This window comes from Aspergillus sydowii (genome assembly GCF_001890705.1).
Source record: "Aspergillus sydowii CBS 593.65 unplaced genomic scaffold ASPSYscaffold_10, whole genome shotgun sequence".
In the NCBI taxonomy this organism is placed as follows: domain Eukaryota; kingdom Fungi; phylum Ascomycota; class Eurotiomycetes; order Eurotiales; family Aspergillaceae; genus Aspergillus; species Aspergillus sydowii.
This window is the reverse complement of record NW_024467868.1, coordinates 1,022,573-1,050,557: the sequence shown is the minus strand read 5'-3', so window position 1 is coordinate 1,050,557 and position 27,985 is coordinate 1,022,573. Positions and strand designations below refer to the sequence as shown.

The window sequence follows — 27,985 nt, the reverse complement described above, 5'->3', positions numbered from 1 at the left end:
ATCCTGTGCAATCTCAAATTTATAACTACTTCTATATTTGTGCCAAACCCCGCCAACCCCGCTAACCATGTCCAACAATACTCATTCAAAGCCCGTTGTGTTCATCGGCGCTGCGGGTGAGATGTGTCGTGTTGCCGTGGAACGCTTTGCCAAAGCCAGCAATGCCCAGCTTGTTCTTGCAGACTTGAACACTGCTGTTATCGAATCTCTTGCGGCCAAACTACCGGCTGGAAGGGCAAGTACTCACAAGCTGAATCTGTTTGACGAATCTGCCCTTGCAAGGTTAATCAGCGGTGCCGGACTGGTTGTTCTGGGCGCAGGACCATATTCCAAAACTTCCCATCCTGTCATCAAGGCATGCATCGCAGCCAGAGCTCCATACCTCGACTTTGACGACGACGTCGAAAGCACGCAAGGCGCTCTCGCGCTCACCAGAGAAGCAAAAGAAGCTGGTGTCCCTCTCTATATTGGATGCGGCGCGTCGCCCGGCCTGAGTAACGTCATGGCCATGGATGCCGCCCGTGAACTCGACTCCATCGATAGCATCGACCTCTGCTGGCTTGTCGGCGACGAAGCTAGCGTCGGGAAAGCCGTGCTCCAGCACCTGATGCACATTGCTGCTGGGCCGTGTCTGACATGGTTGAATTCGAAGCCGACAGTGAACGAGTCGTGGGTCGGGACTACTTACGCACCTATGTATACCGACGATGGCGAGAGGCTCTTACACGAGACCGCTCATCCCGAGCCGGTCACGCTTCCACGACATTTCCCAAATGCGACGAGAATTCAGTGCTTCGGTTCGCTGGATCCAAAGCCTCTAAATGGTGTTGCACGCGGTCTGGGCACTGCTGTTCGTGCAAGGGCTGTGACAATGGACGATGCCGTCGAGTTTCTTTATAATCTGACAACCCACCCGCCTTTAGCGGGCGGCTTGGGTAGCTTGAGTGAAGCTTTTGCTGCTTTCAAGGGACAGCTCCGCGGTGGCGATATTACGCTCAAGGAGCTTTACTACCTGATCAGCCACTCTGTCGGCCCTCTCCGGTATGCTCTATGGGGGATGCTCGAGCAGATCTGGAACGGCGAATGCTCAACTACGGAGGTTGCGACATACATCATGAACGCAATGACTGGAACGAAAATCGAAAATCGAGGCAACCTACTTGTGAGGGTGGTTGGGATGCGCAACGGTGTGCCGACGGTGATCACGAAGCGCAACCCGAAGAACGGAAAAGACACTTATCTGTGTCAGAGTATGGGTACTGTCACTGGAACCTCGACTGCTGCGTTCATGGTAATGGCGCTGGAAGACGGCCACAAGCGCAGTGGTGTTTTCTGTCCCGAGGACTGGGCTAAGCCTGAGGTGCTTTACAGTGCCCTAGAACGAGTTGGAGTTCCCAAGGATGAAATTATCGAGTCTATATAAGGATTTTTGAGTTGAGTTATTTGGACAATTGCAATGAAATCACATAGTTTTAGTATCATCCATAGTAGTACACTTGAATCCGGTATCACTGTGGTAGTCCCTTCTTCTGTTTCCAGACGCTACATAGCCTCTACCGTAAATTTGCGCGCTCTCTCTTTTTGGGGTACATGCTGACCTCTATGGGTAGTAAGATGTAGGTTGAAATTTCCTTTTTGATCTATATATGAGTGCATTGAGCAAGGAGTGTGCGTGGTCAGCCGCATACACGCAGGGCCTCAGCAAGTCCCCTGTCATGACACCATGGCGTTTAATCACTAGCCCCTTCTGACCGGGTAGGATATGTAGAGGGGCAACATGAATTCCAGCGCTGATGGCTTCACGGTGGATTATAATACCCCTATTGTCCGCAATGCAAGAACAGGTTGCCGACCTTTGGTTTGGGAGAATTATGCTGCTTGCCGCGACAGAAGCAAGCTGGAATCTCCGAAACTGCTGATTTAGGTACCACTTATCTTCGAGGCAGTGACGATATCCCCACCTTGGCTTAACCCACTCACACTGACGGACCCGCGGATCCGGTTCCTCAAAGTAGTTTCGACCCAGGGATGGCTCCCAGTTAAATACTCTCGGGGAGTTGCCATTCCCAAAGAACTATACCGTACCCCGGCTCAGGATAAAATCGTCTCTCCATAACTGAGTCAACCAGCCAACCAGCTCAGCCAGTCCAAGATGCCAAATAAAATTGATGCCGTGGTCGTCGGGGGCGGGATGGCTGGCATCACCGCGGCCAGGGATCTCAGTCTGGAAGGACACTCAGTGGTTCTTTTGGAGGCCCGCGATCGCCTCGGTGGACGCACATACATGGATAAATCATTCAATAATGAACTGGACCTCGAGCTCGGAGGAGGTTACGTCCACTGGACCCAACCACACATCTGGCTCGAGCTGGAGCGCTACGGGATAGCCATCTGCCCGCCGATGGAAGGAGACAAGGCCTACTGGCTGGCCAATGGCTCTGTTCATTCGGGAACCAACGAAGACTTCTTTGCTGTTGCATTCCCTCTCCTCGAGCGGTTTTTTGCCGACTCCCGGGCTCGATTTCCGCTCCCCTTCCAGCTCGATCTCCTCGACAACACGGAAATCGAGCAGGAAACCATTGAAGACCGCATCAAGTCGTTGAATCTTTCGCCTTATGAGCGGGATGTTCTTGAGGGTGTTCTAGCGGGCGTGATCCACTCACCAAAAAAGCAGGGAGTCGCTCAGCTTCTTCATGCAACGGCCACTTATTTCGGGGATTACAGGGCTTTCTTTGAGACAGCCGGCTCTTGGAGTATTGAAGGAGGCACCAGGAAGCTTATCCAAGCTATTCAGGCCCATTCAAAGGCTGAGGTCCGGCTTTCCACCCCTGTTACTTCTATATCCTCAACCGGTACCGGTGTTGTGGTTACCACTCGTGCTGGCGAGTTGATCCACGCCCGTGTAGTGGTCGTCGCCCTCCCCCTGAACACCCTCGGTGACATCCAGATAACCCCCGACTTACCCTCCGCCGCGCGCTCAATGATACACCGAAAGAACCCCGTGATGGCCCATAAGCTATGGGTACGGGTAAAAGGTGATGTTGAACCTTTTTCGATCTTCGCACCCGCGGGGAAGCACCCGATCAATGCAGTAAGGCTCGAGAAGCGCCACAACGGCGATTCAGTGATCCTGTGTATGTGCTCTGATGCTGCTGCCATCGACCCGGGCAACATATCTGCGGTCCAGGCCGCCTTGGAGCGATTCATCCCTAATATCGAAGTTATTGATACGGCGTACCATGACTGGGTGGCCGACGAGTTCTCTAAGGGTGGGTGGATGATGCACCGACCAGGTACTTTGACAGTAGGCTCGCCAGTGTTCCGGCAGCCACATGGGGATATCTATTTCGCGGGAAGCGATCTTTCGACGCGGGAGGGTGGTTCGATCGAGGGTGCGGTGGAAAGTGGTGTACGCGCTGCTCGTGATATTGTAGCGCGGCTGCGAGTCACAAAATAGAGCAGTTTGTAATGGAGGAACGATGATTGAGACTCATACCTGGCTATTGTCGCAGACTGTATAAAGGTCCACATATAGTAAATTGAGATTCAGTTACACTGTGTTTGAGGATATTATACATCTATCACCGTACTATATTTGGTGCAAGGAATCCTCAGTAAACCTAGTTGCGCATGATTTTAGGATACCCGGTAGGTGATATCAGGCGACCTCTGCACTCTGATCGAGACAGGAGTCTGCAAGTTCATCCAATTAGAAAAGAGTGGTGTGTGCTCGTGCTATCTCTTTTAAATTCTATTACAGAATCCCTAAAACACGATCTGGTGTAGACTCAAGTACATATCCAATTTATGCTGACCACTCCATCCCCTGACGAATATCGCCCCAGTGTGCGTTTAACTTATCCTTCCAATAGAAGGACCGACGACGCCACGGAGCACAGTTACCCGTCTTTGGCAGACTACTCCCCCCATTGCGTACATATGTCGACGTCAAGTAAAGCAAAGGCATCTCCTGCATGACCTTCTTTTTCTCGTCACTGCAACGAGGGACAATCATAGAGCATGATTCCTGTTTCATTGTCCTGAGCAAACGACATGCCAACTGCGCGGTGGCATCCGCTCCCAGGGTCCAGCTAGCATCGACATACCCTATCGCGAGGACAGCGTTCGGTAGACCCTCGAGCATGGCGCCGTTCCACATGAAATGGTCCGAAAGCTGGTACGGCTCACCATCGACGACGATTTGTATGCCGCCGGCCATGCGCATCTTGAGACCTGTCGCGGTTACGATGATATCCGGTTGAAGTTTGTCGCGCGATGTGAGGTGGATACTAGTTGGCGTGACGGCTTCAATGACGCCTGTCTTGACACTGGCCCTTCCACTTTGCAGGCTAGCGTAAAAGTCCCCGTCTGGACACACGCAGAGCCTCTGCTCCCATGGATTGTATGAGGGGTTGAAGTCGGGATCGAGAGATTGGCCCTTGGGCAGCTGGTTGGTGATATGCTTGTGGAAAGCTTTCCTCGCGAGATTGGGGAACCATTGGCAATATGTTACCAGTAGGAATGAGAAGAGGATCCACTTGAAGCGGATTAAATGCGCCGCCCATGATCGTGGGAAAAGGGCTCTGATGAGCTTCTCGGTAGAGTCTTCTTTTGGAACTGACATGATATAGCTAGGGGAGCGCTGTAGCATCGTGACATGAGACGCCTTTTGAGCCATTGCGGGAAGCAGGGTAATGGCCGTGGCGCCGGAGCCGATGATCACCACATTTTTGCCGCTATAGTCGAGGTCCGATGGCCAAAATTGAGGATGAACCACGGTCCCTTGAAAGCGCTCGATTCCGGGGATGGCGGCGTGCATTGGCGTGTTGTAGTCGTAGTAGCCTGTCCCCAATAGAAGGAACCGGGTGTGCAGAAGGACCTTTCTAGGCTGTGCTTCGCTCACACTTACGGTCAACGTCCATGTTCTGGACGGTGTGCACCAAGCGGCTTTATCAACTTGATGGTGGAACTTGATCTTCGTGTTGATGCTCTCTTGCGCGGCTGATTCCTTGAGATAATCAGCGATCAAGTGCCCTTGTTCGATGGGCTGATTCTGGTCCCAAGGCCTCCAGCCGAAGCCAAAGGTGTGCAGATCGGAGTCAGACCGGATGCCTACAGTGGGCTGCTGGTTAGAAGGGTAAAAAGAGGAATGGTGGACTGTGCTTACCGGGATATTGAAAGAGACTCCATGTCCCACCGATTTCGTGCCGTGCTTCCAAAATGCAGTAGGTTAGATCTGGGTTGCGTTCCTGCAGTCGATATGCAAAGTTAATGCCCGAAATACCGGCGCCGATGATGATTACGTCGTAGTCGACACTCTGCATATTTGTGGTCAGAACCATGGCGGCTGTCAGGGTTATTGCTAGCACAGGCGGGGGAAACTGGACTTCAACATTTTATAAATCGATTGTCAGCTCATGCCCCAACAGCGAGCTTTGCCATGCTGCTTAGATTGGTGAAACGTGTTGGCCTAGGCTGAAGTCTACTGGGCGCCAAACAGTCGTTCACAGGCCGCGGGACCGCGGAGCCGCTCAAGGAAGCACTCATCCTGCCTGAGATACTGGAGGAGAGGTGGAACTTTAAAACATGCTTCTTCTACTAGGCCAATTGAGTTTGCAGCGTGGACGATGGTGAACCAGATGGCAGCCTTGTTTCTTTCAAAAGCGGCCGCAGCCCGCGGACTCCGTTGGTCAAAGCACATAATTGGGTATCTTGTCGAATTGATCGACTTTCAAGAGAGGGCGTAACTTAGTCGGGATGATGCTGATGAAGCGTGCCGGCTGACCATGTATCCCGGTCATTGCCCCAGTGTACGGCCTTGTGTCCTATGGTGAAGGCCTACAAGGGCGCTATCCACCGGTGAATGAGGGGTATAATCTGCTATGCGTCTACAGTGGGTGAAATATATCATGTCTTCCCATCAAATTATTACCAGCGGGATCAATCGAAAAGCCCAGGTCACACTCATTCTGATACTCCCTAAACAAACATATATTCTACCTTGATTCACATGGTTCGATAGCAACGTCGCCTATTCGGGTTCACAGGAAATCCAAAACCGAGTGGCTCCGAACAAGACACCTGCAGTAACCATGGTGACCCCGGTGAAAACCTGCATCGGTAGGTAATTTGTCCCGCCAGTGTTCTCGAGCAAGCGTCCAGCAATTGGACCGGTCCCAAGCACTGCAAAAGAATTAATGGTGATGCAAATGCCTGTGGTAGAAAAGACGAATCAGTATAAACAGGTTCTGCAACAGGCAGTGCAAAGATCCACAAGCCGGCGATAGAGGTACACACCATTCCAGGACCCCAGGACCTCCGGCGACGGAGCCAATAGAGATAAACAGGGTGAAAAGGTGGCTTGGATTGCTCCGGAGAGGAGTCCGTAGGCCAATGCCCACACAATTATTCCGGGGACGCTCGTGACACTGATCCAAGCGAACCCGACTACGCCACAGGCAACACAACTAAGGGCCAGGGCGTTAAAGAATCCAAAGCCCGAATCTGCAATGAGCCCCAGAGCGTAGCATCCAAAGAACCCGCCCGCGTTCAAAATGGCCGCGTCATAGAATGACAGGCTCGGCGATGTCCCCCACTGCATGGCATATGGTGTGATGAAAAACTATAACGACGAATCTGATTAGCGCCGTTTTCACGATTGGGACACGCTATGCTACTAACCCAGGGGATGTAAATGCCCAGGTTCATAATGAGGAGTGCGAGAGTAAAGAGGACGGTGCGTTTATCAGCAAAATATCTCCTCAGGGGAAGGATCTCGCGTTCCCTGCTGCGGGCAAATCGGGGTTGGATGAGGAGAGTGGCGGCAACCATCAAGGCCAGCTGCATGAAGGCGATGATGCGCAGAGTCCAGTGGAGCGAAAAGCCCTTTTCATTGAGAAGCTTGTTCGTGAGGACCGGCCAAATGACACCTGTAAGAAGGAGCGTGAACTTATGTTAGCTCTCCCCTGTATTGTGGAATCACGATATGCGCGCCTCCTACGTTCTGGCCCGACATCACAGCCGCGACGACAAACCCACGGCGTCTGAGAAACCACTGAGACTGTACTGCGAGAGTGGGCGTGAAAGCTAGACCCATGCCGATCGACAGGCAAAAGCCCTGAGATAGCAGAACCTGGTAGAACTCGGTAGCAAGAGAGGACATCATGTTTCCCAGGACCATCAACAATGTCCCCACTGACAGAGGGAAGGTCGGCCCATACCTGTCCGACAGCCGGCCAGACCAGAGTCCGAAGAAGAAACAACCCCAGACCTGCACACTACCTATCCAGCTAATGGTAGAGGGGTTCTCGTTGGGAAGCGCAGTGGTGGCATAGTAGCTCTGGAAGACCGACCCCCCAGTGAGGAAGCCGATGGTAGCAACAAAGGCCAGGAACCCGCCCAACACCGTGAGCCAGGCGCGGATCCCCCCGTCCGGGAAGTAGAGCTCGATCTCACTCTGCGCTGCGGGGTTATCCCTGGTGGAGTCGATGGGTCTGGGGTGCATATCTATGGCCTCTTCGGCCTTTTCGGAGTCCGCGGACATGATGCAAAACTGCGGAGTGATAAGATGGATTGTTGGCCGTCAAACCAGAACTCCCCCCGTATGTGGCAGTAGTTTTTAAAGCCCCTCCAAGCTCCGTCAACCCTCTGGCACTCCGCATTCCCCGGGCGCCAGAGAGACAGCCATTGGGTAACGCTGTAAACCGCGGAGCCGCGGACCAGCCCCAATTAGTGCTATCGCCACCGTCGCTTTAGATACCAGCCCATCGCCCTCGCTCATGTAGCATTGTTTGTCGCGACAACATGGAGCTTTACGGCCAGGAAAACCCGCGCGGGATGCCTCCATCCGACCCAATCGCCACCCCGGAACTCACAGGCTATGGCGGGTTAAGCCCATCTGATATTGGCTTAATCTCCCACTATCTTACGCCGCCTACCGGCTCCGAAATCACAGATTGGTTGAAACCCATCGGACCAGGAGCGCAGATGCTGGCAGCCGACCCTGCTCATGGATCGGCAAGCAACAACTACCCGGCTAACGCCTGGAGCATCAGCCCGGACAGCGATGATTTTCAAATCCCAGATGGCGACATGCTGGAACAAGATCTTTCCCTCGCTGATCACGGGCCCATGCAATCTGTAGCAAAGCGCCCGCGGAGCCAGAACCACTCCTGTGACCCCTGCCGTGCGGCAAAGAGGGCCTGTGATCTGCCGCCACGTACCGCGATCCAGGGGAACAAGCCCTGGGTGACGGGATGCTCTATGTGCAAGCTGCGTGGTACGGAATGTACTGTTGCGTGGCTTGCGGGCAGGCAGACCTTGTCCCCGGTCAGAAAGCGAGCCACGGCCAATCTCGCAAAGCAAAAGCGAAAGTCCGGGAAATCAAAGCCAAACAAGACGCCCAGAGCTGACGATTTACCTTCAGTGGGAATAATATCAGAGCATGACCTCGCGCGACGGGCTGTACTGCGCGAGGCCTGTTCCCAGCAGCTGTGGCTCTATATTGATATTGTCGACGCGCCACTGGTAGATTGCTTGTCGCCAGGCTGCATGCCGCCTTGCTACTCGCGAGGAATCAAGGCTCTCATTTCACATAGTGATAGCACGCATTTGGCGCCTTTGCTAGATCATGTACTTTCAAACATCGCCAATTGCTGGGAGATAGATGTGAGTTCATGGGCCTCACAATCACCAGCCCCTCATCTGTTTCTTGCAGCAAGTCTACTGGATGCAGCGCTGCAACGGTCGAATTTAATCCCCGACAGCAACGCGCGCGACAAAGCGATCACTGAAACGTGGAAGTGGGTGGTTATGGCTGTCGCGACGCAGTTCACGCCGAAGGATCCGAACGAGGCAGGTATCTGCCCGACAGATTCAGAAATGAGGGACATCGCATTTGCGGCCTGGAAAAAGGCAAGACAGATGATATTCGAAAACATTGCGGCCACAAACTCATTTCGCGTCGCCCTTTTGCTACTCCTTTTCGGAGCCGTGCTACCCCCGCAGGCCTCCGCCCAGGCCAGCATCTTTAAAGAAGACGCCGCATACGCCCAAAAAGAGGGTGTCCAGCGCCTTCAAGTGCTCTGCGCGAGAGTGCGGTCCTATCTCTCCGACCTTTGTGAGGACCCATCTGATCTCCCATCTCCCAGAGGTCGACCGGCAAAGACCAGGGAAGCTCGGATAGTGAGCACTCTTCCCTTTGACGTCCGCGATCATATGCTGGAAGTGATTGGAGGTCTTGAATGGCTTGTAGCTATAACCCATTCAGCGGTTGCCATAACCTCGCGCGGGGATGTTCCTGTCATGCCGCACCTCGTCTGCTTTGACAGAAGGGCCAGCAGCTCAGCCCATCAAAGCATAAAGTCCAGTAGTACACTGGCCGTGGTAGCGCGCGATGACGAAGTTGAAAAATCAATCATTGCTCGAGCTACGTCACAGTCTTGCAACGTTACGAATCTATGGGATCATGGGGTCTCAGACGACATCATGGTCCGTGCAGTAGGCCATGCTGGCTCCGTCGCTGTCCTGTTATGGAGAGCATTAACCCTGTTCACAGCGGCAACCAAGGCACTCGAGAAGGGCGAGGGCAAATACGGAGAGGTACATGAGCGCTACACCACTATAACAGCCCTAATTGACGTTTGGAGGTCAATATTCGGCCATGTTGATCGGAAAACCGTCGAGGGGCTACAGCGGCTACGCCCTGATATATTACGTAGCGTTTATTTCTGTTCTATCGACGTTGATTTCGCGGTGTTGCTATTCTACGATGGTATCCAACCGCTAGAGACCAACCTTGCGGCGCAGGAATCCCCGTCACCGGCAGGCGAGCGGCTACGTAGTACTCTCCGGGAAATGAATGCGTATCATAGAGACCAACGACTGAGGAGCGCGATGAACATCTCTGACATGGCCTTAGCGAACATGTCTGGTCATGAGTTTCAGGGCAAACCAGGAGTGAAGGCCAATATCCAGGATATCGGTGCCCATCCGGTAAGACAATATTCTAATTCAGGTAGAACCCGAAGACTCATGAGCATACGCAGTATCCTGCTCTGGTAATACGGGCACACCAGCTCGCAGCCAAATCGCTCGCAGACGAAATTCAGGAATCCCTCCACCAAATGGACACGGAGCGTATTTCCGAACTTACTGTCAGCCTTGGGAATTGCATGCAGGGGATACAACGGCTCCAGAAAGCACTCGTGATGTTCTCAGCCAATGACTATCAAGACGACGGTCATATTTTGTAGTTCCCATTACAATTATTTAAAGTTCTGCTTATTTCTCCGAGGCATCGATCCCGGCTTTCTTAGTTTATATACGTCCACACAAGGCTATATGCGGGTTGCGCCGTTCCTCCCATTCATTCCCGTTATACCCCTAAGTTCCCCATAAGGATTGGAGGGATCGAAGGTTCAACCCAATCCCGTTGTTAACCGGGACCAGGCTGGGTGCATCCATGGCCGGAACCGATTCCGGAGCCGCGGGAGTGCTCCATGCGAAAGGCCTTGGTGGGGGAAAGAAAGTTATCCCACAGTTGCCATCATCCGTCTGGCGTCTTGCTTCATTAACAGTATGGTGTCCTATCCCCTGAAACCCATGCAGTGTACTGCCTGCTCCAGCCATACACTGCAACTCTATCCGGGAAATTAGTCACTGCAATCTCAATCATGGTGTCAAGCAAGCCCTCCGACAAAGTGTCACTCTCACTCGCTAATAAATTGGATCTTCTTCCGGGGGCAGCTTCAATCCTGGCGACAGGGCTTGCTTCCCTCTTTACAGGAATAAGGCGTGGTGAGGCCGGTACGCCAACCTTTTACCTTCATGTCGCTTACGCCGTTTTGCGCAAGGCGAGCACTCGCTTCTCTATATTACAGTTCCAGTCGGTTTCCCCCTCCCTCTTCCATGTTCCCTGCCACGCGCGGGAATGGTGAATTAGACCAACGAGGGAAAGCTCATACGCAAAAAGGTGGTTTTCCCCGTCGACGAGCGAAGTATATAAGCAACATCTGAAGTCGATGGGGGACGCACTCCAAACGGTGGATCTGGAACATGGTGCTAAAGGCCATTGGATCGGTGATAAAGATGCACTTAATGTGTTAATCTGGTACCATGGTGCGACCGCCACATACTTGGACAACAGGGGTGCTATGTTTTTTCTCATTGCTAACTGGCTTTAGGAGGGGGCTTTTGTCTCCCTGCAAATAGTGGATACTTCAGGTTTTGGGACAGTATCATAAAAGATGCTTCTGCGGCCGGTAAAGGTCTTGCCGTGTTTGCGGTTGCATATACACTTGCTCCGGACGCTCAGTATCCAATTCAGCTGGTTCAATCAGTTGAGGCCTTGCGGTATATCCTGACACAACACAACCGTACCCCGGCCAATGTTCTGATGGCTGGCGACTCTGCAGGCGGCAACCTGGCCGTAAGCGTTCTTTCACACTTAACAAGCCCGCATCAGGCTATAGCTAGTCTGGACATCTCGGATCCACTAGCAGGTGTCGTCCTTATGTCGCCCTGGACTTCGCTTAAGGTGAGCTCAGAGACGGAAGTCAACTGTATCGGGGACCTGATTACGCCCAGTGTTGCCAAGCCCTGGGCCGGAGCGTATTTGGGAAATGCAAAGCATGATTACTACACTGATGCCAGTACTGCTCCTTCAAGCTGGTTCAAAGGCTTCAAAACGCAGCGTATTTTAGTTCTTGCTGGCCAGAACGAAATTATGTTAGGGCAAATTCAGCAGTTCGTGGATAGAATGAAGGTCAGTCTGACTTCCCCTGAAGAAAATAGAAGCTGACGAGACAGGCCGGATTTCCTTCGACTGAATTATTTATCGGTGATCGGGAAGGCCATGTGGCTCCAGTTTATAATCTGTATGTAGGGGACGACAAGGAAACACATCAGGGGAAGAGATTGAAAACCTGGTTGCGGGAACTCCTCTGACCACTGTTGGACTCAGTTACCCACTCAATCATTGAAATATGATACTNGTGCGCGTTAAAATCGGAAACACCAACATTCAGATACAGAGAGTCAAAATCATCTTACCCTCATCCTCAGAACGCTCACAAGCGGCGAGAACGGCTCGAGCCAATAGCCTACTCTCCAGAGCGCTCATTGTCATCGAGATTGTTTCAGTTTGTTGATACTTTTGATAAATAAATCATCCTTAGATTTTTTCCGAAGGCGTTTCAACTGGACTTGATATGCTTGGATCTTCCCTTGGAAAGCGTCGGCTTTCACAAGAGGCACTTCGCCCTCGTCGAACAGCTCTCTATCCAGCTCATTGTAGGTCATATTCAGGTGTAGGTATTAACAAACTGAGACAAGCGAAAGATTCACTAGTGATCCAGCGAGTGTATTCTGATAGGGTATGTAAGAGTATAATATAAGATGGGACTATCTTTTCCACAGGCAGAGAACAAAAGATAGGTAAGGGTAAGGGTAGAATCCCCTATTACCCATTGCATACATTTCAGCTAGGAAGCTCGGCAGAACACAAAGCAACACATCCATGCCAGTTGACTATTTCCCTCCCTCGTTGCAGAGAATACTACACAGCATTTGATGATCATAACACCTTCAAAATATGAAAATCAAGCCACGACTACTGGACATTACCTGACAGTTGCGGATGATCGGTGTCTTTCCTCTTTTAATGACAAGCCGCGAGGGGCTCGCACGGCAGGACCTTCCCGCCTTGTTCAGCCATTCAAACATTCCTTTACTGTTATAAATGTCGCAGGGCATATTCCATTATTTGTTAATAGTGGCGTAATCTTACCTATCATAGCTAAAGTAAATGGATAGTCTGTAAGAGGAGTGGTTATATCAAACACATAGACATGGTATTTGAAACAGAGGAGCTTTTTGACGAACTAATTCTAAATTCCAGTTCTGTTACATTATACATTCATTCTCGTCATGTAAGGTGACATGACCAACCGCACACTAATCCAAGATTCACGACATAGCCCAACTCTTTGCAGAGTAAATTGTCGCAAGTGGAATCTGATCAAGCAGCGGGCATGTTTGTCCAACATACCATCCGCGAGAAAAGATGCTGCGACGACTGAGCGCCATCTACTGTATGCAAGGGCTTCAGGTGTCGTTACACAAGAGGTGTCGTTACACAAGATAGCTAAAAGTTCACCGTAACCTGGACAATATTGCTAAAAGCTAGTAATCCGTCTGACAAACATGAGCCTGTAACACTGAACATATATAGATCACAAAGACGACGGGGTTACAGACAACATAGCAGTGCATATCCCTTCACTGTGACCGATGTGAACTTTTGGACAGCGCATGCGGTATTCCCTATCCCTTGCACTTCTAAAGCCAGAGGCTAGCGTGACCATACTAGATTCTATTTTGTAAAAATGGTTCTTCCACCCCGGTATAGTTAAAGCGTTCTAAACCAGTTTTCCAATTCTATGGCCAATCAGCCTTCATAACCTCAATTTCGAACATTCCAGAAGCCAAGGAATGTTAGCAACATGAAGTTTTAGACTGTCCTCTTAGCGGCCATATTCGTGGTCGGAGCACCTCTGAAGGAGGCCAATAATCAAGTCGATCAAAAAGAGGTATGAGAATGAAAAGCGGGATTCGTGACTATACGCAACTTCCTGAAACAAGCACTAACCACGATGGGATATGGACAGAATGTAAGTGATCATTCCGATGCCTTCATATGACTAGCAGGAGGCAGCATTGACTAGAATAGGATATAGATAGGTTGTAAGTGATTATTCTTATGCTTCCAGATAACTAGCAGGAGGAAGTATTGACCAGGATAGGATATAGATAGTTTATAAGTTATTCTTCCTTTATTTCCAGATAACTAGCAGAAGGCAGCACTGACCAGGACAGGACCTGGATAGTATGTAAGTGATCATTCGTATTCCTAGGTAACTAGCAGGGAGTTAGAGAGCCACAGTGCAAGAATCCATATCTCACGTCGGCTGTATTAAGATCATAATGTCCTGGGAGGACATTGGCTCGCGCACTCTCTATGCAAGGGCTAGCTGTTCGACGACTTAGTCGACGGGATAAGTAAGGGAAACATTGAAAATCGGTATATTCCCATCCACTAGCACCGCAAACCCCTGCATTCCCCTACCGCAGAAATGATACGCCAGCATCCTGACACGTCAAGGAAGAACCATAAATTCATTGCTCTCCTCGAACAATCTCCGTTGGCAGGAAAGAAAAAAAAAAAACCTGTCCCTTTGCCTATTCCTGATTCAGATCCAATCATCGTGACTCTCGAACCCACAGTCATGCGGTTTTCCTTGTCTTTCGTCTTCATTGCCCTAGGTGGTCGTGCACTTGCCCAGTCGGCAACTGGAAATTATATTATTGAGGAAAGCGACGATGCATTAACCGCAAACGAGAATAACCTGCCCACCTTTAGCCCGAAGGATGGCGGACGCGACCAGATTTGGGGCTTCAATACCGCTGGCCCCTACACCGTCGTTATCCAGAACCAAGACTCGGGAGATTACCTGAACTGTGACGAAAGCGGATCTCCCTGCACTACTTCCGCCGACCCCCAGGTTTTTGAGCCAATTCGGCGGGGTCAGAATTTGTATCAGATCGCAGATGAGTCCGGTGATTTATTTCTTGCTGAGTCGCCAGATAAGACGATCCACTTAGTTCTGGATGTGCAGCCTGATGAGAAGACCGTGTTCACGCTAAATCCGTCTACTGAGTGTAAGTCAGGCGTTATTCTATAAGGTTGGGGTAATAATCTAATCCAGTCGACCAGAATCCTATTATTTTGCCACCTTAGACTACCTAATTAGGTGATAGTGTGGGTGCTGTCCAAGGGTTTATTCCGGGGTTAAGAATTACAGAGGGTTTACAGAGGGTCGCTCAGCGGATCACAGTCAATGAGAGCTGGAAGGTTGTATGAGGCATTTGTTTTCGGGCAGTTATTTACTGGCAGCGGATATTTGTTGTACTGAGGTATCATGCAATCGAGAAGTATGGAGTTTGCTCTTAGTAATGACGAAAAGCGATCTGTAACTTAATCACACGGAGATCAATCAGCTAGTTGAGGGCGGTCCGGTCAGACAGAACTACACTGTGAAATTTTGGATTGTCCGTAGAAATGGTCGGAGAATGCGAGTGGTTACAGTACCATGGTCGTCCTGCCAGACGGCATCAAGGGAACGGCACCTACAAGTAAGTTGCAAACCACAGGTACCCTTGGTACGATACAAAGAAGCGTGCTGCTACCGCCAGGCCGGTACCAAAGCTTCGATCGCTAGATATCCTCATGAGAGGGAATGTGTATGGGGCAAGCTCACATGGGCAATCTTGTTCTCTTCCCATTAGACAATCAATTCTATGTATCAAGTGTGCTGTGTCTCAGCTGACATTGTCGATAACACTCAGTCCTTGTATCGTGGATGATCCAGCCCATGGATGATATACTAGGGATCGAGGTCTCCTTCGTCTCTTACAAGCTAATATATTATCCAGACCGCAAAAGCCCCGAACCTATCATGTTAGCCTGGCCAAGACTATGGCCAACATAGCATATTATGTTAGTAGTATTGTATTAGTCTAATAGTTACTTGAGCTATGATTTGACGTATCCATCCAAGCACGCAGAGGTGGGGTATCTCAGCAACACGTGTTTGCTCTTCTCTTTCTCTATTTTCTTCCATCATGAAGAGACCAACGTATCTTTTTGTTGGCCTCGATTTGGGTCCAGGCATGTGCAAAACGCCTACATTTTCATCTCAACCTTCTCAACTTAGCGCCTTACTCTGCAGCTGGCACAGGAATTGTGGTCTTACTGTCTGACAACCATCTACTCCGTGCTGTGTAGCAAGCTTCCTCTATTGTTATTCACTTGTACAAGTCCCTGGCTGCGTTAACCCTGCCTGTCCAAGATCTCCGGGATGGAAAAATTGATTATGACGAGATCTGTCAGCAGTGTACAACCATGGGCACACTGGCTGACCTTTGGCGGTTGACGTTTGGTACAGTCAAGGAGGCTGCTGGATTGGGTCTTCAGCACCTGGGACCTAACCTACGACGTGCCATTCTCTTTTGTTTTAATGACGGTGACCTGGCAGTGCTTTTGTTTTGTGAGGTCGTTTCGCGGCTTCAGATCGACCTCGCACTCCAGCCCTCCACGCAGGCAAAAGAGCGCCTCAATGTTACAATTCAGTCAATGAGTGCTCGATGCAAGGAGCATCGGCTGACAAGTGCTATACAAGTAGCCTTCTTGGCTTCGAAGAGCCAAAGAATATCGAGCCCTGGATTCCAAGGGAAGGGTGGTTTGAAGGCGTCTATCCAAGATATCGCTGCACACCCGGTAAGTACCATGGGATTCAGCTGTAACACCCATTCTATATAATGACTGACTTGTATGGAAAGCATCCGTATTTAATGGTCGAGGTATTGTCACTTGCAGCCAGAGCGTTTAACGAAGAGATACACAGCTGTCTCATTCAAATGGACACGGACCGAGCTTCGGAGATGACGGAGCACCTTGAAACATGTCTTGGAGGGTTGAAGCGACTTCGGGAGACTCTAGTACTGTTTCCAGATATTGGCCGTAAGGTGTATTGACTTCGAGCCCGCCGCGTGATAACCCGGGATCGGGGTGAACACCCGCTTGCAGGACTGTTGGAGACAACTTAGGTGGTATTATCTCCGCCACGGGGCTATGGCGTACTCTGTCTAGTAGCTACTGTGCTATGTGTGTATTTGTCCATTCTATATGTGTCATGGAAGACTTTGCGGGATTTCGCATGGGGATTGAGCCTTTGGCCTTTATCGTAAAACAGGGTGTATTGATTCTACCCATGAGCACTAGCATAGACAATCTCGCCCAGTATTCCGTCCACGGGGCACATCTTGAGGACAATATGAATGCTGCAGACATACTACCGCTCAAAGAATGATTTCAGGGCGGCTTCAGCAGTCATAGGTGGTCCTGTCAAACGTTGTTCTGTGCTTAAATAGATATCTGGCAGCCACTCCGGCTTCGGCTCTCCCAAAGCCATACGGGCAATAGCCTCGCCGGCTGACCAACATTGGCCCATACCATAGCCATTGAAACCAGCAGCTATCCACTCACCCCCCTCAATATCCCTGCCACTAAGGCTGACTGGCACGGAACCAACCACCGGGACTTGATCCGCAGTCATGCCCAGAATTCCGCACCAAGTGTGATGCGGATCCATCGAGGATAACGCAGCGTCGGTAGCTGGATCAGACCAACCTTTTGCGAAGATCCGCTGGGGAAGCAGAGTTTTGAGATTTCGAGCCGCGTCAATACTAACATTCGTGTCGTTGGAAGTGATCATTTCGTCTAGCTTTTGCTTATCCCCTCCGTAAAAGAGATCACCGCTCTCGGCGTTTTGCTGCATCCAATATAACCCTTGCTCAACCAATCCGGTCTCGCGATCGAAGGCTTGTGGTACGTGCCAGAGCCATGCCACAGGACGATTTCCGAACTGGGGCCCTGGTTCCGAACAGGACATGGTTAAGCGACACGGGTAGATAGGGCCGCGAAGTTTGGGCAAAAGATGGCCAGTGAAGCCATTGGTGCAATGGAAGACCTTCGCAGCCCTTATCACTCCCCGGGGTGTGGTCAGTAAATAGGGGTATGCGCTGTCTTCTGGCGAGACCTTGACCGAGGTCACAGGCGTGTTTGTCTCAATAGAGAAGCGCTGTGGATACTGTTTGAGAAGGCGCTGGAGGAGGCCTGTGACGAGTCTATATGGCCAGAAAACGCGAGACTTGGTAATGAACGCACCAGCAATATTCTTCAATCCATGCGTCTGCCACAAAGGTTAGTATGTTTCCATCTTATTTCCACTTGGGAGCTCTGGCGTGACTGGAACAGATGAGGTATACATTCTCAGCGTCTTCCTTGCTAATTGGGAGATACGTTTCTCTGAACTCCGGAACGTGTTCCTGGTACATGCGAAATGATTCGCCTTTTTCCCCCAGGTCCTTTTCATCCTCGCAAGTAATGAGAACCTGAACGTCTCTTATCTGGCATTCCTCGTGAAGACCTTCTTCCTTGGCGACATTCCTGATCTCGTCCAAAGTTCTGCCCACAAATCTAGCAATCTGGACCGCTGATTCTACCCCAAACGCATTCGCAAACGGAGCGAAGAACGTTGCGGCATGACCCATCAAGAATCCGCCGTTGCGGCTTGTAGCACCGGTGGTCAGTCGGCGAGCGTCAAATACCGCGACGGTTTTGTTGCCTGATAACTTGTTCTCTAGAAGAGATTTTGCAACACTGCAACCAGTTATGCCAGAGCCGAGCACGGCGAAGTCGACCGTCTGAGGCATGGTTTCGCTTTGCACATCGGCCAGAGGATGCGGTGGGTCATGCCAGGCAGCCACAGTGGGATTGGGCCTAGGAGAGCCAGGGTCTTGACGTATTTGGCCGAGCAGTTTGGCCAATAGCTCAGGAGGCAATTCAGGATCCGCCATGTTGTCAAGGGAGGGAATTGCAAAAAGGCCGTGTCGCTATAGCAGTTTGGTAAGAATTTGCTTGGTTAATTGAGTGTCGCAAGAATATGGGCAACTACTGGAAAGGCAGAGTGCAGCAGTTTTTATATTTGGAATATTGTAGACAGTCATAGTGTTAATCAAGTAGGGCTGGAACTGTACGCAGCCGCGGCTCCTTATGTCTTGTAAGCCGTGCTTTATAATCTTGTTGCCCGCGGACGCCGTCGTGTGGCAACCGCTCCGAGCCGCGAGCGGATCCGTGGGCGCCAAGAACGTGGGCGAATAATAAGTTATATGTGATCCATGAGGGTGTCTGAAGAGGTATAATTGAGGTGGGAAACCGCATCCATTGGACAGATATATTTTGAGGAATATCTCACGCCGTGTGTCCTTCCCAACGAACATCATCTTCCCTCCCAAAGATACCATCTTCTTATCAAATGGCTGGCAAATCGACGAGCTGCAAGCCGGTGGTCTTCATTGGTGCAGCTGATGTTATATGTGCTCAGGCCATTCAGTTTTTCGCCGCAGCCTGCGAGGCGCCCCTTGTCCTCGTTGACCCTGCCGGCGAGGATGCCATCCGCCAGGCCACAGCCAAAGTAGCTGCCGGTCGTGCCATCGCAAAGAAAGTCGACGTCTTCGACAGTCCTTCTCTACACCAGGTGATTACTGGGGCGATGCTCGTTGTGAATGGTCTCCAGCCGTACTATAGCACGTCGCCACCAGTAATCCGAGCATGCATCGACGCGAAAATCCCGTATCTTGACTTTTCAGACGACGTCAAGAGCACGCAAGACTCCCTTGCACTATCTCAGGAAGCCAAGGAGAAGGGCATTCCTTGCTATATTAACTGCGGTTCCGCCCCGGGTATGAGCAACCTAATGGCTGTTGACGCGGCTAGCGAACTCGATGCTGTTAATGCCATTGACATTTGCTGGTATGTCACTGACCAGGGCGGTGCAAATGGCAAGGAGGTCTTAGAACATCTCATGCATATTGCAGCCGGTCCCTGCTTGACGTGGACCAACGGCAGAGCAGCTGTTAATGAAAACTGGGTCGAGACCGTCCACACACCCATAGGCCCCAGTGGCGGAGATGTCATTCTCCACGAAACCGTGCATCCAGAACCTGTTACGCTGCCACGGGCTTTTCCCAAAGCCAGCCGTATTCGTTGCGCTGGGGCTATCAACCCGGTTCCGTTCAACGGTTTTGCTAGGGGCCTCGCTAAGGCTGTTCGGTCTGGCGCGTTGACCATGGACGCAGCCGTCGAATTCCTTTGGAGTCTGGCCACGAAACAGGGCTCTAACGAGGGCGGTTCGGGAGGCGCATTCGGTGGAATAGCCGCGCAGTTGCGTGGTGGGGAAATCACGCTTAACGACCTCTATCAGTTAGCATCAAAGACTGCTGAGTCTCTAGACCCCTGGCGTCATGCTATCTGGGGGATGGTAAATCAGGTCCGCGAGGGCGAATGCAGTATAATGGACATAATGCGCTTCATGGTCGACTCGGCGTGCGGCAAGCATGCGCCCTTTGAATCTGGTATGCTGGTGCGCGTTCACGGTACTCGCAGTGGATGCCCAGCAGAGGTCATTAGACGTCGTCCGGCCGCTGGAATGGCAGCAATGGGGAACAATATGGCTGCTGAGATTGGGTCATCCTGCGCAACGTTTATGCTGTTAGTTCTGCAGACGGAGCTGAGATCTCACACACGTGCCGGTGTCTATTGTCCGGAGGACTGGGCAGACCCGCAGGTCTTTTTCAAGACTATGGAACAGCTCAGTTTCCGTCCGGAAGAGATTGTCGAATATTGTTGAGGGAAGATTCATAAAGCTGTCTTAACTGAATTAGTTGTTGTGAGATTCAGTTTAGAAGTGCGTATAATATTCAGCCACTTTGACTGGCTGTTGAGCCCTGTCATTAGATCGCTTTAATACTTTGAATGCGTCCATAGGGGTGAAGAGACTCGGATTGTTTCAGCCAGAACGATGAAAAATATGAAACTAGATGGATGGATCCTTCATAGAAATGGACACACGCTCTTAACTGTAATGTAGTAATTCCATCAAAAGCGGAGAATTCCCTGGTAATTGGAATGACTTTAGATGTGCGATTTCAATGGTACATGATGTGCCATACTACTCAGGCGGCCCATATCGACCATAGGCCCAGAGCATAATACGGATACCTGTTACTTCGGCGTGAACCCTAGTGTTGCATCATTCCACCCACGATAGGCGGCGACCTTCACAAACAACTACATGTGGCAGTGATGCCATACTCTGAGTACTAAGTCCTGGACCTAGCTATCTCTGATAACAAGTGCTAACCCCCTAAGCACCCTTATCAAAGCAGCCTCATCTAAATAGAACAAGGTGTGTTAATTCTATAAAACCAAGTTTGTATATCAATATATATATATTAATGCCTTGCTCATCGGCCGCCGGCCTCGGCACTCTACCAAAGGGTATAGAGACACAAATCATACAGTCCTATACCTACCAGCCATCACTGGCTACGTCACGGCTGTGGCAACAGACTATCGGCCTTGGGCGGTTGACTTGAATTTCTAGTGAATCCTAATGACCGCCCAAGGATTTGATGAAACGGGGTAGGACTTGTTAGAGCTTTTACAAATTTCCCCCCCCTGGGATTCATTGCCCTTTCCTCTGCTCTGTCTCTGACTAACTGATTGAGGAAGCACCTTAAAGTATCTGGCCACCGATTTTACACATCTGGCAGAATTTGTCACTGGCTGTTTCTTTGCAAGGGCTAGGGGTCCAGGAACCACCTCAGGGCAAAGTTTATGTGTAACGGCCGAACCCGGTCAGGTAGGCGCGTCAACCTCCAATCTGGCCGTTTTATTTCATTTATGCAAGTTATATCAACAAGCATAGTAAAGCACGCACTGTCATAGAAGGAGCCGTGCTATAGTAGTGTCGTACCAAGGAATTTTCATCATCCAACTGGAGCCATTTTATACCTGTCTGTCTTCTACATGACCGACCATGCGCTCCGTGGAATAATAATCCAAGGCCATCCCGGGTATTCTTCCCTAAGTTGAAATATTTAGGCAGCAGATCAGATGGGGAATCACGCCACCTTCTCGCGCTATAGCTATAACTGTTAAGAATGAGCCAGCTACATTAAGTTTGCAAATACAGTTTGGGAGAACCTCCAGTGAGGTACATTCTAAGCCAATGGGAAAATAGCTATATTATCATCCGACCAGTGCCTGAGTCACAGGCGGTGTCAGGTTATAATTCAAACATCTTCTTGGCCGATTCCTTTTTCCTTCATACATCTACAACATTGCAGAACATTGATCAATATCTACCATCAGATTGCTCAAACCAAAATGAGCGATACCAAAACACCGCTACGGCGCATCGGCGCCGGATTCTGCGGCACAGTCTGGGCAGCAGGGCATCATGGCCCAGCCTTCAAGCGCGAGGACGGAGGCCCAGACAGGTCGTTACTAAACGACTACAACATGCACCAGCATCTACAGGATCACAAATCCTCGATGACCCAAATCCAAATACCCATTTGCTACAAGTTTCTCACTCCGTCAAGTGAATGGTGGCACGGCAACCTCGATCGATTCCCACGCGGGTACCAGCCATGCAGTATGATCCACGCACAGCGAATCCCTCCTATATCAGAGAATGCCAGACGACTCATTGCCGAAAGATACTGTCCACCACAGCTAATTTCGGAGATCATGGACAGCGATACAAATCGAGACTGCCTCATCCGGCCGTACTTGGGTCGACGACGACGACACACCACCCAGAGAGCGTCGAGATTTCAAGCATTTTCTCTACGCAACTACCCTTTGCACGTGGACCAGATGGAGGAACTTGGGATCCCTGAACGTGACATCACCGGGTATGCACGGAGTATGGCGGAGGCTCTGGCTGTGATGCACTGGGGCGCCGAGGTAGATGGGAACGACGTGGAGTTTGTCCTTGCTGCACCGAACGATATCAATACAAGGGAGCCGCAAACGCAATGGTCCAATATCCTGGGCCGGCATTCAATGTGGATACTGGATTTTGACCTAGTTCGCACAATGGACATGGACGAACAGGGCGTTCAGCAGGCGGTTAAGGCGTTTTGGAAAAATGACCCTTTCTTCCCTCGCCCTGATGGTTCGAATATGTGGAAGGCGTTTCGGGAGCAGTACCTGCAAACGAGCAAGAAATGCATCGAGAACAGGACAGTGGCTGGTTATGGAGATTTGCACGGCCTACCTGACTTGTTTATTGACTCGCTGGGATAGCTGGGGCAGCAAACCTAGCACAATGTACAGAATATATGTTAAGAAAGATCACTACCGTCATTATAGACTCGCTATTGTACATCCAGAACTATCCCCAACTGGACCGCCGGTGGAACGGGAACACGCTCGTATTCCTAGTGAAGTAGTAGTAGAGACTAAGTTTCAAGTAGAGTGTCTCCGCCTCCGGTTCGGCGGTAAATTAGTTAGTGCATATATGGCTAATTATTCCGATTACTCCGTGTCAAAGCGGTAAAATTGCGTGGAATGGCAGGCTAACTTCGTTATGAACAAAAACTCCGCTATACTAAACACAAAAGTACAATCAAACATCCCGGGTATACAGCACAACCGAATTTGTAAACGCCAATCGCCGCATCTTTTCTTACCAACCACGCTCTGGCCCGGCGATTGAGTCACTCTCCTGGGTGTAATATTGACAAGGCAGTTATTGCAACAACTCAATCTGCGCGAGCCAATTGTTGACCCTATCAATCCGAGATCTGCGCATTTTCGTCGCAGACGGCGAAGCCGGAAAGGTCGCAAACCGATAGGTGGAAATTATGGCGAAAAACCAAAACAAGGGCACCGATCCCAGGCAGGAAGCGATGCAGTCATGAGAGAAAATATGGGGAAAGCATAAAAACTGAAATAATGATGACGAAGGAGTCAACTAGACTTGACACAACAGTTCTTCGTAACCGAGGCAGGTCCACAAGGCGCTTTGGCAAAGTAACTCGATTCACTGATATTCGCATTGGACTTGAGGACAATCTCCGGCGTCAGGGCACACCCGGTACCACAGACAGGGACGAAGGAGAGAAAGCGCGCGAGGACGTCTAGACAGGGATTCGAGTATGCGTAGAAGACGGCGGTGCGCCCGTGGTTGTCGCGTGCGGAACAGCTGGCGCCGGCTTTGTCTTTCTGCAGCAAGAGGTCGACGATTTCGGGGGAGGAGCCCTGGGCTGCGATGTGGAGGGGTGTCTGGCCGTTGTTGTCTGGGGTTGAGGGGGGCATTCCAGCGTCTAGCAGGCTGCGGACAGCGTCGGGATGGCCCTGGAGGGCTGCCAGGTGGAGTGCAGTGCGGCCGTCGGAGTCTGGGGCTGCGACTGAGGACTTGGACTCGGCAGTGTGGCAGCAGGTGGCCATGGTGGTTGCTCTTTTAGCAGTGCAGTGAGATTGTAGACTAAGAGAGAGTCCTTCGAGGGACAGCTGTCTTCATATTTCATGACGGCAATGGCAGCGTCCCTGTCTCCCAGCGCACACGAGCAGTTGCTTGTCGCAGCCTAGGCCAGCCCTAGCCCAGATAGTCTCATGGGGCAGATGGGGACGGCTTCCTCCGGGCGACTCGTCGACTCGACGAGACGCACCAAGCTCGGGCACAATCCGCAGCGAAGCTTCAGCTGCTGGTCCGTGTCAGAACCCGTGGGCGATTTGGAGAATCTGATTTGCCGGCTTATTCTGGCTTGAGAGATGGACCTCAGGTGCCGGTGGGTCTGGCTGTCGGGGTTTGTCGGGTTGCTTCACTGCGACTGGACGAGTATTCTGACTACAGGCAGGCAATTCAGACTAGCAAGCAGCGACAGTCCGCTTGCTGATTGTCCCCTGCTGTCAGCAAATGGCCACTCCACCTCCCAGTCTCCGATGGCGCAATCATCCGAAGGCGACGCGCCGTTGTTTTATGACACTCGCGCTAGGCTTGGTAGTTCAAGTACCGGTAGGTAGGTGTTTAATTCCATTCTCATTATCCGGTAGAATTTCCAACAGCCCAACCCTGGGATACACTTATATTACCCCGAACGGAGCAGCCATACTCTGAGTACTACCATGAAGGCCAAGACAAAGGCGCATGCAGCCATGATCGCAGCCAAGCAGCACTAAATCTTAGAATGTCCGATCTCGAAACTGGCCTCGATGCGATCCCACGAGCTCGGCCATGGCTCCCACACGGCGCCTCGGCAAGTCGGTACGGGTGTACCAACCAACATGCAGCCGATGCCAACGCGGTCCGAAAATGGTCCTAAACTCTTAGCAGTCGGGGAGGAGATGTATAGGCGTGTCTCATCCACCGACGTGGCTCGGGACGACTACGCTGCTTGGTATGAGCTGTGGAGACAGCGCCAACCGGGGGACTTAGGGGGAATTCCGACCAGAGTCTGGCCCGCACTGTTTATTATGTAGAAACCACGACAGGCCCGGGTCTGTTGAGTGAAACTCTATCTGCAGTTTGACTCTGCAGACGGGAAATTTCTGTGCGCGAGTCATGCATGTTTAATATTTAACCGGCGTTGGTGCTTGATACTGAAGTACTTTCTGCAAATATCGCCACCACTAATACGAGCGGAATCTGGAAATTTCTGACACTTCCCTTGGGTTCGGTTGGAATGGCCAGAGAAGTTCTCCCCATCGTTTGATGGGGTTATCAGTACTTGGAAAGTCGAATAACACGAGCGAATTGGGATTGTCCTGAACACGCTGCTCTGTAACCAGACAGTTCTACAGCCCTAACTGAAGGCCAGCCAGGGGCCTTGTCGCTGATCGCAATGACCGACGAGTGCCTGCAAGTTGGTCGAAACGACACAATATATATGTGGACTATAATAACTACCTAGAGCGTCCAGGCAGGCAGTGACTATATTAGCATTTTCAACCCCGTTTTTCTACCAAGTGAATGTCTCGGGGAACAGGTCTAGGGCAGTGTATCCCCTTCCTAGAGTTTTAACAACCGCATCCCTAACATCATCAGCAAGAGCCCCTGGGCCACACGATACCACGGCCAGATTCTCCTCTGGTATGGCGCAGGCCTCTGCAGCTTCGTGAACAATATCATAGACACGGGGCCTGTGACGGAAGATTTTCTTGTGAAATGTTATCGAGGGATCTGCGTCCTGATTTAGAATACCAGAATCCTTTGAAAGTCCGAGATCCGTCTCGTCAGATACCACCTCTTTATCCACAGGCAAATGGCTTCCCATTTCCATCATTGCAGTTGACGGGATATGTCCATCCCCGGTGACATAGGCATCCAGACGCATATCAAATTTCCGGGCAACATCCGACCTTCGCCAGTGTGCCAAGTCCTGCTCATAAACCTTCTGCAGCAACTCTTCTTCCCGAACAGACCAAACAACATGGATACGTCTGGTTTGCATATCTTCGTTGCTAGCCGCAGACTCCAGCAGAGCCTGCAAATGCGACAGCGCAACTGTAACCCCCAGGCCGCCGACGATGAATAACACAGAGGCATACCCAGAAAGCGTGTGGCCGCGGCCGTAGGGACCCTCGATGACAGAACGAATGGATTTATGGGATTTTTCGGACACGTTCCCGTTCTCGCTGTGGGTGTAGTCTACTCCAAACCGGTCGCGCACTCGGCGTGTGAAGCCATTGTATACCCCGAACATGAAGGTTAGTGTAGAGGTGCCACCGCCATCGTTGGTATTTGTAGTCTTGGATTTCTCCCATGAGCTGAGCGTAAACGGGTGACACTCCCAGATCTTCAGGCCGCTGAGCATGTATATGTAGTAGTATGTGCCGGGTTTCGGACGGATAATATCTCGAATGGGGATGGTGACTTTGATTATATTTGCTGCTTCAATATATTGCGCGGTTGACTTGGTCGTGAATCGATTGATGAATAAGATACGTCCGTAGCGAAGTGCTCGATCAAATGCGCACACGGCTGTGCAGGTCCAGATGTAGGGGTCATATTCGCCGTTGAATATCTCGAGGTGGCTTCAATAGTTAGCAGAGATACCATGAAGTGGAATTGGAAATTGACATACTACCACATCGCGACCAGAAGGAGGACCGCAAGGAGTATGTGGACGATCAAGAAGAATTCATAAACATGTTTGCGCAGGGGATAAACGGCAAAAATCCCCAGAAAGGTCATGGAAGAAACACCCTAAAACCAGGTTAGAGGAACTAGAGGAAATTGTTGATATGTTGGACATACAATCACACCCATCCACCAGTATCGTTCAGTCCAGACAAATTTATACCCCTCAAATCCTCCTTCTGTACAAGACTTTGGTTAGCTGTATTTAGGTCGCCTTAAATATATTAGACAAAAGTGTACCGTTATATTCAAACACCGTATAGCATATCCCATGAACCATGGCCTCCACAGTAGCAAGACGAGCTACCCATCGATGGAACTGATTAAACGTTGCAAAGCTCCACCCCGTCAACCATATCAGCACGTTATTCCGCATAGCGAATGCCCAGAGGAGAGTGAGGTTGCAAAAGGCCAAAACGCCGGCTCTGTCCGCAACGTATCGTGCCAGTTGTGAGGATGGATTTGGCCAGCTGTAGTTCACATTAGTCTTTCATACTATATATAACATTTCAATGGGCTTACTTGATATTTTCTTCGAAGATATCATGGTGCACGCAGCAGAGAACGAAATTAACGATCACGAAGGCGATAATGGTGAAGGACTGTATTCTTGTGGGTACAGTGCCTGCGATTCTGGGCTGCGCAACTCTCTTTCCAATGAGGGCTGGTGTAGATATATGTTGTTTTAATTGGTGGTGTAAAGTTGAGACAGATTGAGGATAGGCGAATGGACGGAGGTGGGAGAGATAAATCAATACAGGCCTGTCACGGGTGACTCAGGCGAACCCGTGCGGGTCCAATCTCTCTATATTAATATAACCTAATTTATACAGCTAACATGCCTTATAGTGTCTCCAATCACCATATCAAGTAGACAGACTGAGAGCCGGACGTCACAGGTCACTCCCCCCCTTCTCGCAATAAGCCCCAAGAAACAATACACACGCCATCCGTGTACAGCAGCCCTCAACCCCCGGCCCTTTCCCTTGATCACTGTGTTTTCGCCTTCCCCAATGTGTGCAAGATCTTGGCCTTACACCGCAACCACAGCGAAGGAGCAGGAGGAGAAGTTGGCCCGTTATGGGCGCTACCGGCAATTATGCCTCGGGGGGTTGGCGAGAGATTGGCGTAGCCATCTTCCAGGTTTTTCAACTTTTGAAGTACTTTGGTAATATTTAGCATTAGCCCTGCTATATCGATGTTCACTAGAAGGTAGAGTAATATCATACAATCATCTTGGGCTTTAGTGCCCAGAAACCTTGTAAATGCCTTTTTACTACCGGTAAGCTTGTAGCTCCCGATTGTGACGTCCATATTAATATCACGGCTATATGTTTGGTATACTATAATCAGTATTGGCATATTTGATA

The 27,985-nt window shown here is 50.7% G+C and overlaps 13 protein-coding genes across 13 annotated transcripts; 8 read left to right on the top strand and 5 right to left on the bottom strand.

The window, feature by feature from the left end:
* Positions 1-60: 60 nt before the first annotated feature.
* ASPSYDRAFT_1158790 (saccharopine dehydrogenase family protein) lies at positions 61-1,423 on the top strand (the record flags this gene model as incomplete). Its single annotated transcript, XM_040840056.1, has 1 exon — positions 61-1,423. The coding sequence occupies exon 1, from the start codon at positions 68-70 to the stop codon at positions 1,421-1,423; it is 1,356 nt and encodes a 451-aa protein (XP_040700045.1). The 5' UTR covers positions 61-67.
* A 559-nt stretch (positions 1,424-1,982) lies between these two features.
* Positions 1,983-3,566, top strand: ASPSYDRAFT_80794 (flavin monoamine oxidase family protein). The gene has a single exon (XM_040851059.1). The coding sequence runs from the start codon at positions 2,153-2,155 to the stop codon at positions 3,455-3,457; it is 1,305 nt and encodes a 434-aa protein (XP_040700044.1). The 5' UTR covers positions 1,983-2,152; the 3' UTR covers positions 3,458-3,566.
* Positions 3,567-3,805: 239 nt separating this feature from the next.
* ASPSYDRAFT_60293 (flavin-containing monooxygenase) lies at positions 3,806-5,968 on the bottom strand (the record flags this gene model as incomplete). The annotated part of the gene is made up of 3 exons (XM_040849834.1): positions 3,806-5,112; positions 5,168-5,318; positions 5,963-5,968. The coding sequence occupies 3 exons, from the start codon at positions 5,966-5,968 to the stop codon at positions 3,806-3,808; spliced, it is 1,464 nt and encodes a 487-aa protein (XP_040700043.1).
* On the bottom strand, positions 5,891-7,504 carry ASPSYDRAFT_208003 (uncharacterized protein; the record flags this gene model as incomplete). Its single annotated transcript, XM_040843930.1, has 4 exons — positions 5,891-6,213; positions 6,298-6,622; positions 6,682-6,948; positions 7,001-7,504. The coding sequence occupies 4 exons, from the start codon at positions 7,502-7,504 to the stop codon at positions 6,032-6,034; spliced, it is 1,278 nt and encodes a 425-aa protein (XP_040700042.1). The 3' UTR covers positions 5,891-6,031.
* ASPSYDRAFT_1158785 (Zn(II)2Cys6 transcription factor domain-containing protein) lies at positions 7,361-10,253 on the top strand (the record flags this gene model as incomplete). The annotated part of the gene is made up of 2 exons (XM_040840055.1): positions 7,361-9,993; positions 10,020-10,253. Exons 1-2 carry the CDS (start codon positions 7,804-7,806, stop codon positions 10,251-10,253), a joined length of 2,424 nt encoding a protein of 807 aa, XP_040700041.1. The 5' UTR covers positions 7,361-7,803.
* Positions 10,254-10,673: 420 nt separating this feature from the next.
* Positions 10,674-12,098, top strand: ASPSYDRAFT_208001 (alpha/beta hydrolase; the record flags this gene model as incomplete). The annotated part of the gene is made up of 4 exons (XM_040843929.1): positions 10,674-10,885; positions 10,973-11,118; positions 11,184-11,764; positions 11,809-12,098. 4 exons carry the CDS (start codon positions 10,674-10,676, stop codon positions 11,944-11,946), a joined length of 1,077 nt encoding a protein of 358 aa, XP_040700040.1. The 3' UTR covers positions 11,947-12,098.
* A 2,187-nt stretch (positions 12,099-14,285) lies between these two features.
* On the top strand, positions 14,286-14,797 carry ASPSYDRAFT_92421 (uncharacterized protein; the record flags this gene model as incomplete). Its single annotated transcript, XM_040852677.1, has 2 exons — positions 14,286-14,718; positions 14,766-14,797. The coding sequence occupies 2 exons, from the start codon at positions 14,286-14,288 to the stop codon at positions 14,795-14,797; spliced, it is 465 nt and encodes a 154-aa protein (XP_040700039.1).
* Positions 14,798-15,699: 902 nt separating this feature from the next.
* ASPSYDRAFT_48513 (uncharacterized protein) lies at positions 15,700-17,038 on the top strand. Its single transcript, XM_040847642.1, has 2 exons — positions 15,700-16,336; positions 16,399-17,038. The coding sequence occupies exons 1-2, from the start codon at positions 15,962-15,964 to the stop codon at positions 16,591-16,593; spliced, it is 570 nt and encodes a 189-aa protein (XP_040700038.1). The 5' UTR covers positions 15,700-15,961; the 3' UTR covers positions 16,594-17,038.
* On the bottom strand, positions 16,549-18,616 carry ASPSYDRAFT_80789 (NAD(P)/FAD-dependent oxidoreductase). Its single transcript, XM_040851058.1, has 2 exons — positions 17,887-18,616; positions 16,549-17,810 (listed from the first exon to the last, which is right to left on the bottom strand). Exons 1-2 carry the CDS (start codon positions 18,475-18,477, stop codon positions 16,911-16,913), a joined length of 1,491 nt encoding a protein of 496 aa, XP_040700037.1. The 5' UTR covers positions 18,478-18,616; the 3' UTR covers positions 16,549-16,910.
* Positions 18,617-18,925: 309 nt separating this feature from the next.
* On the top strand, positions 18,926-20,525 carry ASPSYDRAFT_48511 (saccharopine dehydrogenase family protein). The gene has a single exon (XM_040847641.1). It carries the CDS (start codon positions 18,936-18,938, stop codon positions 20,307-20,309), a length of 1,374 nt encoding a protein of 457 aa, XP_040700036.1. The 5' UTR covers positions 18,926-18,935; the 3' UTR covers positions 20,310-20,525.
* Positions 20,526-21,662: 1,137 nt separating this feature from the next.
* On the top strand, positions 21,663-22,942 carry ASPSYDRAFT_48510 (zinc finger protein). The gene has a single exon (XM_040847640.1). It carries the CDS (start codon positions 21,851-21,853, stop codon positions 22,775-22,777), a length of 927 nt encoding a protein of 308 aa, XP_040700035.1. The 5' UTR covers positions 21,663-21,850; the 3' UTR covers positions 22,778-22,942.
* A 43-nt stretch (positions 22,943-22,985) lies between these two features.
* ASPSYDRAFT_48509 (ankyrin repeat domain-containing protein) lies at positions 22,986-24,029 on the bottom strand. Its single transcript, XM_040847638.1, has one exon. It carries the CDS (start codon positions 23,921-23,923, stop codon positions 23,444-23,446), a length of 480 nt encoding a protein of 159 aa, XP_040700034.1. The 5' UTR covers positions 23,924-24,029; the 3' UTR covers positions 22,986-23,443.
* A 1,360-nt stretch (positions 24,030-25,389) lies between these two features.
* Positions 25,390-27,929, bottom strand: ASPSYDRAFT_134950 (ferric reductase family protein; the record flags this gene model as incomplete). Its single annotated transcript, XM_040840701.1, has 7 exons — positions 25,390-26,509; positions 26,563-26,681; positions 26,733-26,794; positions 26,856-27,085; positions 27,138-27,279; positions 27,653-27,778; positions 27,845-27,929. The coding sequence occupies 7 exons, from the start codon at positions 27,927-27,929 to the stop codon at positions 25,435-25,437; spliced, it is 1,839 nt and encodes a 612-aa protein (XP_040700033.1). The 3' UTR covers positions 25,390-25,434.
* Positions 27,930-27,985: the final 56 nt, after the last annotated feature.

Bases quoted from the DNA above. Each gene is read 5' to 3' on its own strand.
- ASPSYDRAFT_80789 (XM_040851058.1), bottom strand. From the start codon at position 18,477: ATGGCGGATCCTGAATTGCCTCCTGAGCTATTGGCCAAACTGCTCGGC. The intron at 17,811-17,886 runs GTATACCTCATC...CCTTTGTGGCAG, and splicing joins GCAAGGAAGACGCTGAGAAT to ACGCATGGATTGAAGAATAT.
- ASPSYDRAFT_80794 (XM_040851059.1), top strand. From the start codon at position 2,153: ATGCCAAATAAAATTGATGCCGTGGTCGTCGGGGGCGGGATGGCTGGC.
- ASPSYDRAFT_48510 (XM_040847640.1), top strand. From the start codon at position 21,851: ATGAGCGATACCAAAACACCGCTACGGCGCATCGGCGCCGGATTCTGC.
- ASPSYDRAFT_48509 (XM_040847638.1), bottom strand. From the start codon at position 23,923: ATGGCCACCTGCTGCCACACTGCCGAGTCCAAGTCCTCAGTCGCAGCC.
- ASPSYDRAFT_48513 (XM_040847642.1), top strand. From the start codon at position 15,962: ATGGGCACACTGGCTGACCTTTGGCGGTTGACGTTTGGTACAGTCAAG. The intron at 16,337-16,398 runs GTAAGTACCATG...TTGTATGGAAAG, and splicing joins AAGATATCGCTGCACACCCG to CATCCGTATTTAATGGTCGA.
- ASPSYDRAFT_48511 (XM_040847641.1), top strand. From the start codon at position 18,936: ATGGCTGGCAAATCGACGAGCTGCAAGCCGGTGGTCTTCATTGGTGCA.